Consider the following 12060-nt stretch of genomic DNA (forward strand, 5'->3'; position numbering starts at 1 on the left):
TATTTACAAGTTTCTGACCACTTATAAAATGTGTTCAATGTGCTGCCCATTGTGTTGGATTGTCAATGCAACCCTCTTCTCCCACTCTTCACACACTGATAGCAACACCGCAGGAGAAATGCCAGCACAGGCATCCAGTATCCGTAGTTTCAGGTGCTGCACATCTCGTATCTTCACACCATAGACATTTGTCTTCAGATGACCCCAAAGATAAAAGTCTAAGGGGGTCAGATCGGGAGACCCTGGGGGCCATTCAACTGGCCCATAACGACCAATCCACTTTCCAGGAAACTGTTCATCTAGGAATGCTCGGACCTGGCACCCATAATGTGAGTTTTTCTTGCTGGAAAAATTCATTGAGTTTATTGATGAAGAATGGACCCACTATCGTTGTACCCCATATACCACACCAAACCATCACTTTTGTTGTTCCAACAGTCTTGGAGGGATCCATCCAATGTGGGTTAGTGTCAGACCAATAGCGGTGGTTTTGTTTGTTAACTTCACCATTCACATAAAAGTTTGCCTCATCACTGAACAAAATCTTCTGCGTGAACTGAGGGCCCTGTTCCAATTTTTGTTTTGCCCATTCTGCAAATTCTTTGCACCGATCTGGGTCATCCTCGTTGAGATGCTGCAGTAGCTGGAGTTTGTAAGGGTGCCATTTGTGAGTAGCTAATATCTGCCGAAGGGATGTTTGATTAATGCCACTCTCCAGTGACATGCGGCGAGTGTTACACTGTAGGCTCTTGCTGAATGAAGCTAGGACAGCCACTGATGTTTCATTAGTGACAGTTTGCTCTGAAATCTGCTGCAATGACCCGGTTACTGCGTTCACCAGATATCAACACAATTTCGATCCGCTCCTCACGTGTTAACCTCTTCAACATGTCAATGGCTGTGAACAAAGAGAAACTTATAAATAACTCATGAAAGAATAAAGTTATGTTGAAACCAAGCACACCATTGTTTTTCTTGTGACATTACCATTATTGGTAATGTGACACATCAAACTTATGTTTGATGTGTCACATGGCTCTCTTCCTATTGAAAAAACAAAAGTTGTATCCAAGATGGCCGACTTCTAAATGGCCACCATGGTCACCACCCATCTTGAGGAGTTTGCCCCCTCACATATACTAATGTGCCACAAACAGGACTTTAATATCACCAACCATTCCCATTTTATTACAGTGTATCCATATAAATGGCTCACCCTGTACATTGGAAATAACATGAAAGTGCAGTTGTTTTTTATTGCATCATCAGCTGGGATTCCTGGTCTGTGTCTTTTGCCAAATTTACAAGTGATGATCACATATACCCATGATTACACACACTACATGGTCTTTCAGTTGACTTACCTGTGCTGCTGTAATGCTAAATATTCTATGTTTTATCCTTTTTTTCCTTTTTAAAAAAAAAATTAAATAAAATGTTTACCTTCTTCATATTGTTTCCTAAATAACTAAAACACATTTTTCAAGTTTCAGATTATGAGAAACCATCATTACACACAAATGAAGTGAGAAAAATGTGTTTGAAGTGAGAGTGACATGGACAGAAAACAGAGAAAAAATACAAAGAGAGGCAGAGCTAAGGAGAGCCAGAAGCACAAGTCAGAAGGTATCTCCAGGTTAATGTACACTGACTAGAAAGACAAAAAGTGTATTGTGGGAATGTCTGTCGTCCCCTGTCGCATTTATCTATATATTTTGGGCTGATTGGAGCCAACAATACATCACAGCTAGAGACCTGTCAGAGTACAAATACGGTCTTTTTTTGTTTGTTTGTTTTAAATACATTACTCACTCTCTAAAGTCTAATTGTTTTTGATCTGGTAATTTGTGCTGCTTCTGATACAATGTGGGTTGTTACTGCAATGAACTTGGCTAAACTATGTTTATTAATTAACACAGTTTTAGTTGATCACTCCCCTCTAGTTGACATTTGTTTTGTGATAGCAGCATAATATTAAATTGCCCTGCTTAGTAAATATAGCTGTGAATACTTCAATGAAACAATCCTTTTTTTTAAAAACAAAGAGAGAAAAATAAACAAATGTATCTAATTTAAGTTTCATCCTGATTTTAATCCATATTAGACTACCAACAGATTACTTGAACTGGGATCTGAGAAGCTGTCACTATGGTAACTGGGATGGGGAGAACATACCACGCAGACCACTGTGTCTGAGCTGTACCTAATTTATACCAACACAACATGCATCAAACCTGAGCACACCCTTCCTTACACAACAAAACCCTCAAGTGGTTTACGAAGCATACTCCATTACAGGGGCATTTTACCTGTGATGTCAAACCACAAAGGGGTGGAGCTCTGCTGCATAGATACCACACCCACAATCTCAGCCACCCTGTCATTCTCCATCACAGTGAAATTGTAGAATGGTTCATCAAAAATCAGCGGTAGAGTGAGAGCTGGCGGTCGGCGGATCCACTCAATGTGCAGTCGCGCTGTGGAGGATTTCTGAGGACGTCCATTGTCTGTTGCTTTGATCTGAACATAGAGGAAAAGAAAGGCAAAGGGTCTTTTGCAGACTGAAATATTTCCATATGCTATGATACAATATACCCCACAACTATATCACGCCATTCTTGAAGTCCACAGTATTCATCACTTTAAACGTTAACGTGTTTGCTGTGTTTTCGGTTTTTAGCTGGCATCAAATACAGACCTTCCACAAGTTGAAAACTTAGATTTCCTTATTTGTTTTGGTATGCTGGTTGATTATTTCTTTGTTGTAACAACACTTCTTGCCATGGTCACAATAAACAGGCATCGGAAACCTTGCCACATTTGTAAGGAAAATGCATTTGAGGGTTTAGGAGCAGAGTTGAGTAAATGGGTTGTGCCCTTGAAAAACTTCCAAACAGCTTATTCTGTTATTGACTCTTGTTTGGCATTCTTTATTAGATTAAATGGGGACTCAGTAGCATGTGGAAAAACCACACACAGCCACAAGAGCCTGGCACCTTATTCTCATGCTGGTCACCAGCTTGGTCACACACTGCTGTGAGATGGCATCCCATTCTTCAATCAGCATTTTTGAAGAATGCTATTCTTTTGTCAGAAGCCAGATAACAAAACTAAAATCAGTGTGCATCAATTAAATAAGCACCAAACTCTGTTATTTTGAGTGCTGTTCAGGCAACCTTAATGATGAAGAAATATTTTTAAAGAGCATTTCCTAAAATCAAGATCATCAAGAAAAACAAAAGTAAATACACAATGAATCTTTTACACACATTCCCTAGATTCAGAGAATATGTTCTCCTGATTGTAGAAATGGACAGACCTGCCTCAAACAAGTCCTTCACAACAAAGATTAAGCGATTAATTTATGATTTGGAGTTTAGAAAATACAACTTAAATGTTCTTGAACTCACAGAGCAGACATGTTTAACAAATTTTTAAAAAATTCATACAGTCAGGATGTCGTAGCTCCCTGCACTGAAGGCCTTGCGTGAAGATACCACTGCTGTCTTGGGGTCGATGAAGAACTTCCCATCCTCATTGCCATCCACAATGCTGTAGGAGAGGTCACAGTTTGGCCCATCATCGCGGTCATAGGCAAACACCCGATAGATTGGTTCTCCCTTCTTTCTACGCTCCCTCTCTGGAAGTTTGACTTGATACACCTTCTCAGGAAATATGGGCTTGTTGTCGTTTTCATCCAGGACTTGAACTATCACCCAAACAGTACTTTGCTTGGGATTAGGGCCACCATCTGACACCAACACCTGTATGGGCAGAAAGGCTTGTTCAAAAATATATACAGTGTTCCTAATCACAAACTTGATCTTTCATGACACATAAGCAACCATGCTGTTCTAGTAGAGATTGTCCCCCAAACATTAATTAGTAAATTAGTCCATTTGTTCACTTTATTTGTTTGTTTTGCAGTTTTCTTCATTAATATAATTCATTAATCATTTGGTTAAACCTAACTGATATTATCAGGCGCGCACATAGTAGCATTGTGTGGTTTTTCTAAAAATGTTTTGTTATATTAATTATGTTTCTCTTTCTTTGAGTTACCTGGTTTTGGGTGGTGGCTGTTTCCTGGTCTGGGAAAAAGGTGTGGCTGAGGACTCTGAGAACAAAATGCCTGCTCAGCAGGACAGACCATGTGGTTATCAGGAACAGGGTTATTTTAGGTTTAGTTAGGTTATTCTGTGCTTAGTTAATATTAAAGTGTTTTGGTTTTCCCCCCTATTGTGTGAAAATGGTTTGGTCAAACCACTATAAAAGCTACTTTCATGTGTCTTTGTAATTAGGTCAGTTTGTGAGTTAAGTTGTGTCCACTTTGTTTAAGTTTCTGGAAATTACTTTTTGTAGAGTTATATTCGGTTGACCTCTTTTATGGGCCTTCTAATTATGTTTTTGAATTTTGTCATTTTTGAACTTTTTGAGGGTTAAAATAAAGAAAACCCTTTTTGAAGACATTTTTTTTTGCCTGTGTCCTCTATGCCTTGGCTGCTTGGTCCCTCACAATTAGAAAGTGCAGCTTATTGAGACCAATAGTTAGTTTTAAAATTAAGTGACTGCCAGAGTGAAATTTAGAAGAGGTTGGATAGATAAAGCATTGTTGGGACAAAATATCTGATATGCAGTCACTATTACATAGTTTGAAGTATTTAAAAAGAACAACCCAAATATTTTGTTCTTGGCTTCTAATCAAACATCCTGACTCACTATACTGCACTTTGTGCAGGTGACTACGCAGAGCAGGTGCGATCTAGCAGAACAGAAATAGCGCTAAACAGTCTACTGAAGATGTTATCGCCATAGCAACTCCATTTTCAGCCATTTGGACCACTGACAGAACTAGAGGATGCTCTTTGTTGACTTTAGAACTGTCTTTATTACCATCATCCCAAATATTTTAGTCAGAAAACACACTGGCTTTGTCCCAACCATCCACACCTGCATCAAGGACTTTTTGACTCAATATGTCAAATTTCCTCCACCTTCCTCGCCTGCCCCCCATACTTCCTTCCTTCCATTACATTGAAGACTGGAGTTCTTAGAGGTTGTGCTCTCCTTTGTACACTGTACACCTTCACATTTATCTAGCATTATTAAATTTGCTGATGACACAACTGTTCTTGGGCTTATCTCAGGAGAATATCAGTCAGCATTAATAGATGAGACACAGTAGCTATCAGGATAGTGCTCAGTGAATAATCTGGTATTGCAGACCAAAGAGCTGATATGGACTACAGGACAAAGCATTACTCAAACCAAGGCACACTCATTATTATGGGTAGCATTTCAATTAAAATTTAAGGAGCTCCAGTTAGGGAAAATTGTCCTCAAACAAAGGTATTTGTATTTGTATTTTAACTCAATGCAATACATTTTGAAATAGGCTAATAGTCAACAACTGGATGTCAGTGAAAGAAAGCACATACAATTCAATAGTCTAATTCTGATACCCTTACTGGACGTAACATCACAAAGTGAAGATAACCATCGAGTCTATTAAGGAGATGGTGCTGGACCCCCAAGCAGTAGGAGACCACAACCCACTGTTTATCCATAATGAAGAAATCAATCATATCAAATCCTAAATTTATCTTGGGATTCAACTTGATTATCTCTTCAGTTGCAATGACCACAATGTGTTCTCGTTTTGTTTTTTGTTTGTTTGTTAGTTAGTTTGTTTTTAACACAGACTAAAGGTGTTTGAAAAAGAGAAAAAAAATTGACTTCACTTGACATAATCAGAAAATAATGTTTCAGTTCTATCAGGCTGTACTGGAAAGCATCATAGGGTGTGGCATATTATCATGCAGGGCTCTAGACTAACTTTTTGCCATGGGCGCACCGGTACGCCTAACTTTAAAAAGTTAGGCGCACGGTAGACTGGTGGGTAATAAGCGAATGAATAATGCAGAAAACAGAGATTTGAGACGGGAAACTGTTCTTGAAGTACAGAGAGAGAGAGAGCTGTGCATGAAGTGTGATTTTTATCGTGGTGGAGGCAAAACAGCAGTGATTCCATTACGACATTTATCAAATATGAAGCGTAGTTTGCTGCTTCTTTTGCTGCTCGCTCGGTGAATTTTGGTTGGAGAGAGACAAAACCTCCAGCTCAGAATCAACGCAAAAAGACGTAAACACTGCGTAAACACATCAGAATCGGTGAGCCCTGACGGTGTGTCCGTCAAAATTTGGTCTAGAGCCCTGTCATGGTATGGCAATTGCTCTGTGCATGCAAAATCTAATCTGTTGTGTCTGGTGCGGTCTGCCATGAAGGTGACTGGGAGGACTGAAGATCTTTCCCACCCCTGCATTTACAACCAGTCGGTAATCAGACAGGCCCAGCGGGTTCTGTCAGATGCATTACATGTCCTTCATATGAGCTCTTGCCTTACAGCAGAGGATAGTCCCAAAATACAGGCTGAATTGCCTTAAGAATTCATTTGTTCTAACATCAATCAAGCTTTTAAATTACAGGTTTTAAAGTTGTTAATTTTTTTTAATATAACGATAATGCAATTTGTGGCAGCACGGTCGCACAGAGATTAGTTGCCTCACAACAAGAAGGTCCTCCCTTTGGTGTCAATTCCACCATCAGCCCGGTGTCATTCAGTGTGGAGTTTGGATGTTCTCCCTGCATTTGCGTGAGTTCTCTCCAGGTACTCTGGCTTTCTCCTACAGTCCAAGGATTCTCTACGACACCGTGTGTCCACAGGTCACCCGTCAAACTGTCGCTCTCCTGCAAAACTTCATCACCCACCCACCCTACAGTTCGGACTTCGCACCCAGTGACTACCATCTGTTCCCAAAGTTGAAAGAACATTTGTTCAGAAGGCAATTCTGCAGCAGTGAGCAGGCATGACATGGGCATTGTAAAACTGCCACAGCCTCTACAAAAATTCATCAACTGAAATGGCGATTATGTAGACAAATAGATAAGTCTTCAAGCTTTAAAATTATGTAAATATTATGGGAAATAAACAGTTTTTTGTATTTCTAAAAAAATTGGGGCTCTTACTTTTGGGATTGGCCTCGTACTTTCAGCTCTCTCTTTACCACTACAGACCAGTATAGCATCTGCATCACTCCAGCCACAGCCTCAATCAGTCTGTTGATTTCCTGCTCCCCTCTCCCCTCACTTGTAAACAAGACCCCGAGATACTTAAATTCCTCCACTTGGGGCAGCAACTCATCCCTTACCTGGGGTGGGCACTCTACCCTTTTCCAGCTAAAGACCTTGGCCTCAGACTTAGAGGTGCTTATTCTCATTCCCACCGCGTCACACTCAGCTATGAACCACTTCAGTGCAAGCTGGAGTCCAACACCCACTGGAAACAAGTCTGACTTATTGCCATCAATGCAAATCTAGCTCTTGGTTAAATAAGATCCGAATGCCCCACAGCAACAGGCCAGAGACTCCATACTCCACAGGCACCTCCCAAATAATGTTCTGAGGTAGAAAGCCTTCTCCAAGTCCACAAAACACAGGTAGACTGGTTGGGCAAGCTCCCACACACCCTCAGATATCCTCAAGCTGGTAAAAAGCTGGTCCAGTGTTCTGTAACCAGGACAAAAAACACATTTTTCCTCCTGTATCCAAGGTTCAACTAACAGACGGACTATCCTTTCCAGCCCCTGGTAAGGCTTTCCTGGGAAGACTGAGGAGTGTGACCTCGCCATAGTTGGAGCACACTCGCCGGTCCTCTTCCTTAAAGATGGGAACCACCAAACCGGTCTGCCAATATAGTGTACAGGGTTCATACGCCTTTTTTAGGGTCAAATTCAAGCACTTTTAAAGCACTTTCAAGGTCCCTTTTCAAGCTTTTCCAGCACATGCCCCCCCCCCCAAAAGAAAGAATGCATGTTTCAATTTGCATCCCCTCAGTAAGACCATGTGAAAATTAGGACAAATCATCCTAGGTGAACTTAAACACCTTTGCTCACCTTTTGTTAAGAAATAGAAAAACAAACCACACAAAAATACTGCAAAAGGAAACGTCGCCTTATATACATAATGTATAAACTCAAAATGCACATTTCACTTAAAAATTAAGATGTGACAATGTGAACAAATCAACTTGTTAGAGATATTCTTCTCCTGTTGAACCCCCCCCCCCACAAAAAAAGGAAATAAATAAGTGTTCTCGTCAGAAATTGATGCTTCCTTCCTGTGTGACAAAAAATAGGAGACAGATGTTTGTTTTAAGTTAATTCCCAATAAAACTGTTCTATTGCTAACTACATTGCTGTCTGTATTATTGTTGAAGTCCTAAACGTCACCTTTAAACATCATGTACAGTCAGACAGGCATGGAGAGCAGCACTGACTGGGAGGCTTTGAACAGATCACATAGTTCAATTCAACATATAAGACTTTAAGAATGCACAAGTATCTACTTAAAATCTATTGAATTTATCATCTGTGATATTATTATGTACAATTCCAATGTATTTTGTTCATCTCCCTTAAATAAACAGGCAGCCTTACAGTATGAAATATTCATATACAAATGCACATATAAATGTGTGTACTGTCTCAGTGGCTGATAGTGCCCCACAGGCCTCGGTGTTAGCTTGAAGACATTCATAATGTTTAAGTAGTTTAATGTGTCGGTGCTGACGATAAACACATTTTGAATGAAAGCCGGGGAACTTTGGTAGCACAGAAACAAGAGGCTATTCTTTGTGACCATATGGATCAGTCATATTACCATTATTTCAAATACTCCAAAAACCTGGGGTCCAGGATATAATTGGCTGTTTTTGACTACTTTTGATTTGGCCTCTATATTTCACCTTTAAAAACTTTTATCTTGCCAATCTGTTATTTTCTCATTTTGACATACTGTATCAGCACAATTTATCTAAATTCAGACAAAATTTAAAATACAAGTAGAAAGTGATATTTTTGCCTGTAAAAACCACAAGCATGTTTAACGAATCATTTTCATGACTTGAAATGCAAATGGGGCGATCGTGGCTCAAGAGTTGGGAGTTCGCCTTGTAATCGGAAGGTTGCCGGTTCGAGCCCCGGCTTGGACAGTCTCGGTCGTTGTGTCCTTGGGCAAGACACTTCACCCGTTGCCTACTGGTGGTGGTCAGAGGGCCCGGTGGCGCCAGTGTCCGGCAGCCTCGCCTCTGTCAGTGTGCCCCAGGGTGGCTGTGGCTACATTGTAGCTTGCCATCACCAGTGTGTGAATGTGTGTGTGGATGACAGGTTGTGTAAAGCGCTTTGGGGTCCTTAGGGACTAGAAAAGCGCTATACAAATACAGGCCATTTACCAAATAGAAATTGTACATTTTTAAAAATATGCACAAGTTTTGCAAACAACAAAGTTATATGGTACTATTTACCTAAAAATGCAGCCAAGGCTCAGACGTTTTTTATATAACCATTTCAAACTATTTACAGAAAAATCAGGTGTTCTGCGTCAAATAAGAAGGCACAAAAACTACTTATGGAACTCCAAAAAATAGTTTGTGTCCACTATAACACAGATGAGAACAGCACAGGGATAAACCTGCAGGTTCTGACAGCAGCTGTGTCACTCAGGGTTTACACTTCAATCTGCTTTTGGTGGCTTTTTTGCAGCATCTGTCACATTCACTAGTAGAACTGACACACTCACAAGCAAAGCGTGTTTGCTAGCGCTCTCCTTAGAAAATGCCGTTTTTACCGTTGTTTAAAGCTTTCACTTGAGTAAATTAACTCATATCACTGCTAAGTAATGTTAGCAAAGTTCACAGCATATTCCATAATAGCGCTGCCATAAGGCATCACACTCAGTGCATCAATCATTTCTCCAGAGAGTTTGATAGTTAGCAAAATAATAATCATATTTTTTTTTTTTTAAATAGCATGTGTAACGTACACGTGCTGGAAAATTATTTACTAGCACTCACCTATCATGCGACTGGAGAGCGCAAACTCCGCCATTGTTGTTTTCCATCAAACACTCATTAAAACAGCAACCTACAGGTATGTTAGCGCACTCATCCCCGACTGTCCGAGGGAGGGGCGGGGTCATATATTGAAACAGACAGAGGGGCAAGGCAGCCCAGGCGGGGAAATTTTGCCTCTACATTTTGCGACTCATTTTATTTCTCTACCTGATAAGAAAATTATTCAATCAGATAGCTATTTATTGTGAATGAAATACAGTTACACTTTCAAGCACTTTTAAGCACCACATCTGAAATTCAAGCACTTTTCAAACCTTGAAAAGACAACATTAAAATTCAAGCATTTTCAAGGATTTCAAGCACCCGTACGTACCCTGAGTGTATCAACAGAGATTTTCATGTGACATTGTAGAGACATGTCAATTAAGAAAACTCTACAACTCTTAGAGCCTTTCATCGCCTCAGTTGAAATTGGCACTAACTTCTAGGCAGTCTGACGGTCTTGTTCCATGGCCTCACTAAACTCTTCCCAAAACCAAATTTTTGCTTCAGCCACTGCTCAAGCTGTGTTCCACTTGGCCTGCTGGCACCCATTGGCTGATTTTGAATTCCTGCAGGCTAATCAAGTCCGACGGACACTTTTTTTCAGCCTGATGGCTCCCTGTCCACCATCTGCTTTGGGGGTTACCACCCTAACTGGCACCAACCACCTTGGAGCCTTGCACCTTGCAGGTGCTGAACATTTTTCATTCATCTCTAAAGCTACAAATCTTTCCTTACCTCTAAAATATGCTCTGTTTGTTGTTCACGATCCAGTTTCCTGGAGGTTGTGGTGATCAGACCTGAGAAATAAACAGTAGACAACAATTAAACTATCAAACAAGAATTTAGGAAATGTGAAATCTGTTTGCTGATAATTCACTGGAGATAACTTAAAAATTAGTGCTGAGATTTGCCACGTTAATGCAGTTATGCCGTTAACGTCACTTTATACATTTTGGGTCAACTCTAAAGGGTGGTATGCCTGGTGGTATTCCAGGCTTATGTGGATCGTCAAAACAAATTATAGCAGAAGACAGGTCTCCTTCATGCCTACATTATGATACCTGGGTTATCTTCTAGCCCTGATTCCTTCTGTATCAAAACAACTCTCTAATATAGTCATATGCTGTGTCCAAATTCAGGGGTAGCATTTGTAGGCCACAATTTTGGGCAATTATGTCACAGTGACGCGACGAAAGCTTTCCAAATTTGAAAAGTCCTCCAAATGTGGCAACAAATGCGTCCTACTTTTCCCCAGATTTGAAGGTTGAGTTGCGTGTATCCTTGGTAGCCTACCATATCCCATGATTCATTGCGGGTCACACAGGAGGATTTTTCTTATAACAATCGCGGACGAAGACGGAGGTAATGCGGGAGAGGAATACACTTTTAGAGTCAATTTTGATTTTTCCGAATTAACCTTTTGGTGATATGTTTGAAGTAAATAACAAAAACAATAAAACAAGAATATTTATAATACATCAACAAAAATCAGGACTGGGATCCTCCTGGTTAAAAAAACGGTCCAGGACTGGGACACTCAGGTTAATCCTACAGTACAAGGACAAGGGTCTGGTCTGGTTAAGGAAAAGGTGGAGAACAACATAAACAGTTTTTGTAGAAAGGTATGATTTCATTCATTTGAAGAGATTAAAGCATTATTCTGATTATTAAGCTTAAGTAAAATATACAAATAAGTTGTGAAAAGACTTAAATTTTATACACTTTATCTGTGTAACTAAGCTTTTTTGTGAACTCAAAAATAACAATGTTTTCAGCTTTGTGACATTTTTACAGCCTATCTATGCACACAAATAAGTTACAGGATCAAATGAATAATAGAAAATAAATAGAAATAGAAAAAGTTCTTCTATAAGTTTCAAAGAGATTTAGTTTACACATTTTATATGAAACAGTAAATGTGCACAATCATTCAGGCACTGAAATTATCCATGAAACTAGTAATTCCTAAATGCGTGTAGATTAAAGGAAATTATTTTACCTGCATATGATTGTCTCTGATGAGCTTAAGGTACAAAACATGCCGGCGATGACAAAGTTTTTCTAGCTCCAAGAGAACTAAAAATGTACAAAAAATGGAGCGACA

The 12060-nt window shown here is 39.8% G+C and overlaps 1 protein-coding gene across 6 annotated transcripts in view; it reads right to left on the reverse strand.

Annotated features, from left to right (window-relative positions):
• fat3a (FAT atypical cadherin 3a) overlaps positions 1–12060 on the reverse strand; it is a 178326-nt gene that overhangs the window by 92346 nt on the left and 73920 nt on the right. For all 6 annotated transcript variants that reach the window (XM_076892138.1, XM_014411446.3, XM_014411444.3 and 3 more), the window contains 3 exons: positions 10692–10753; positions 3450–3764; positions 2310–2520 (listed from right to left, as the gene is read on the reverse strand). In XM_076892138.1, coding sequence (XP_076748253.1) covers positions 2310–2520; positions 3450–3764; positions 10692–10753 — 588 coding nt within the window. The remainder of the gene's footprint in view (positions 1–2309; positions 2521–3449; positions 3765–10691; positions 10754–12060) is intronic.

Source organism: Maylandia zebra, linkage group LG14 (genome assembly GCF_041146795.1).
Source record: "Maylandia zebra isolate NMK-2024a linkage group LG14, Mzebra_GT3a, whole genome shotgun sequence".
Classification (NCBI taxonomy): Eukaryota; Metazoa; Chordata; class Actinopteri; order Cichliformes; family Cichlidae; genus Maylandia; species Maylandia zebra.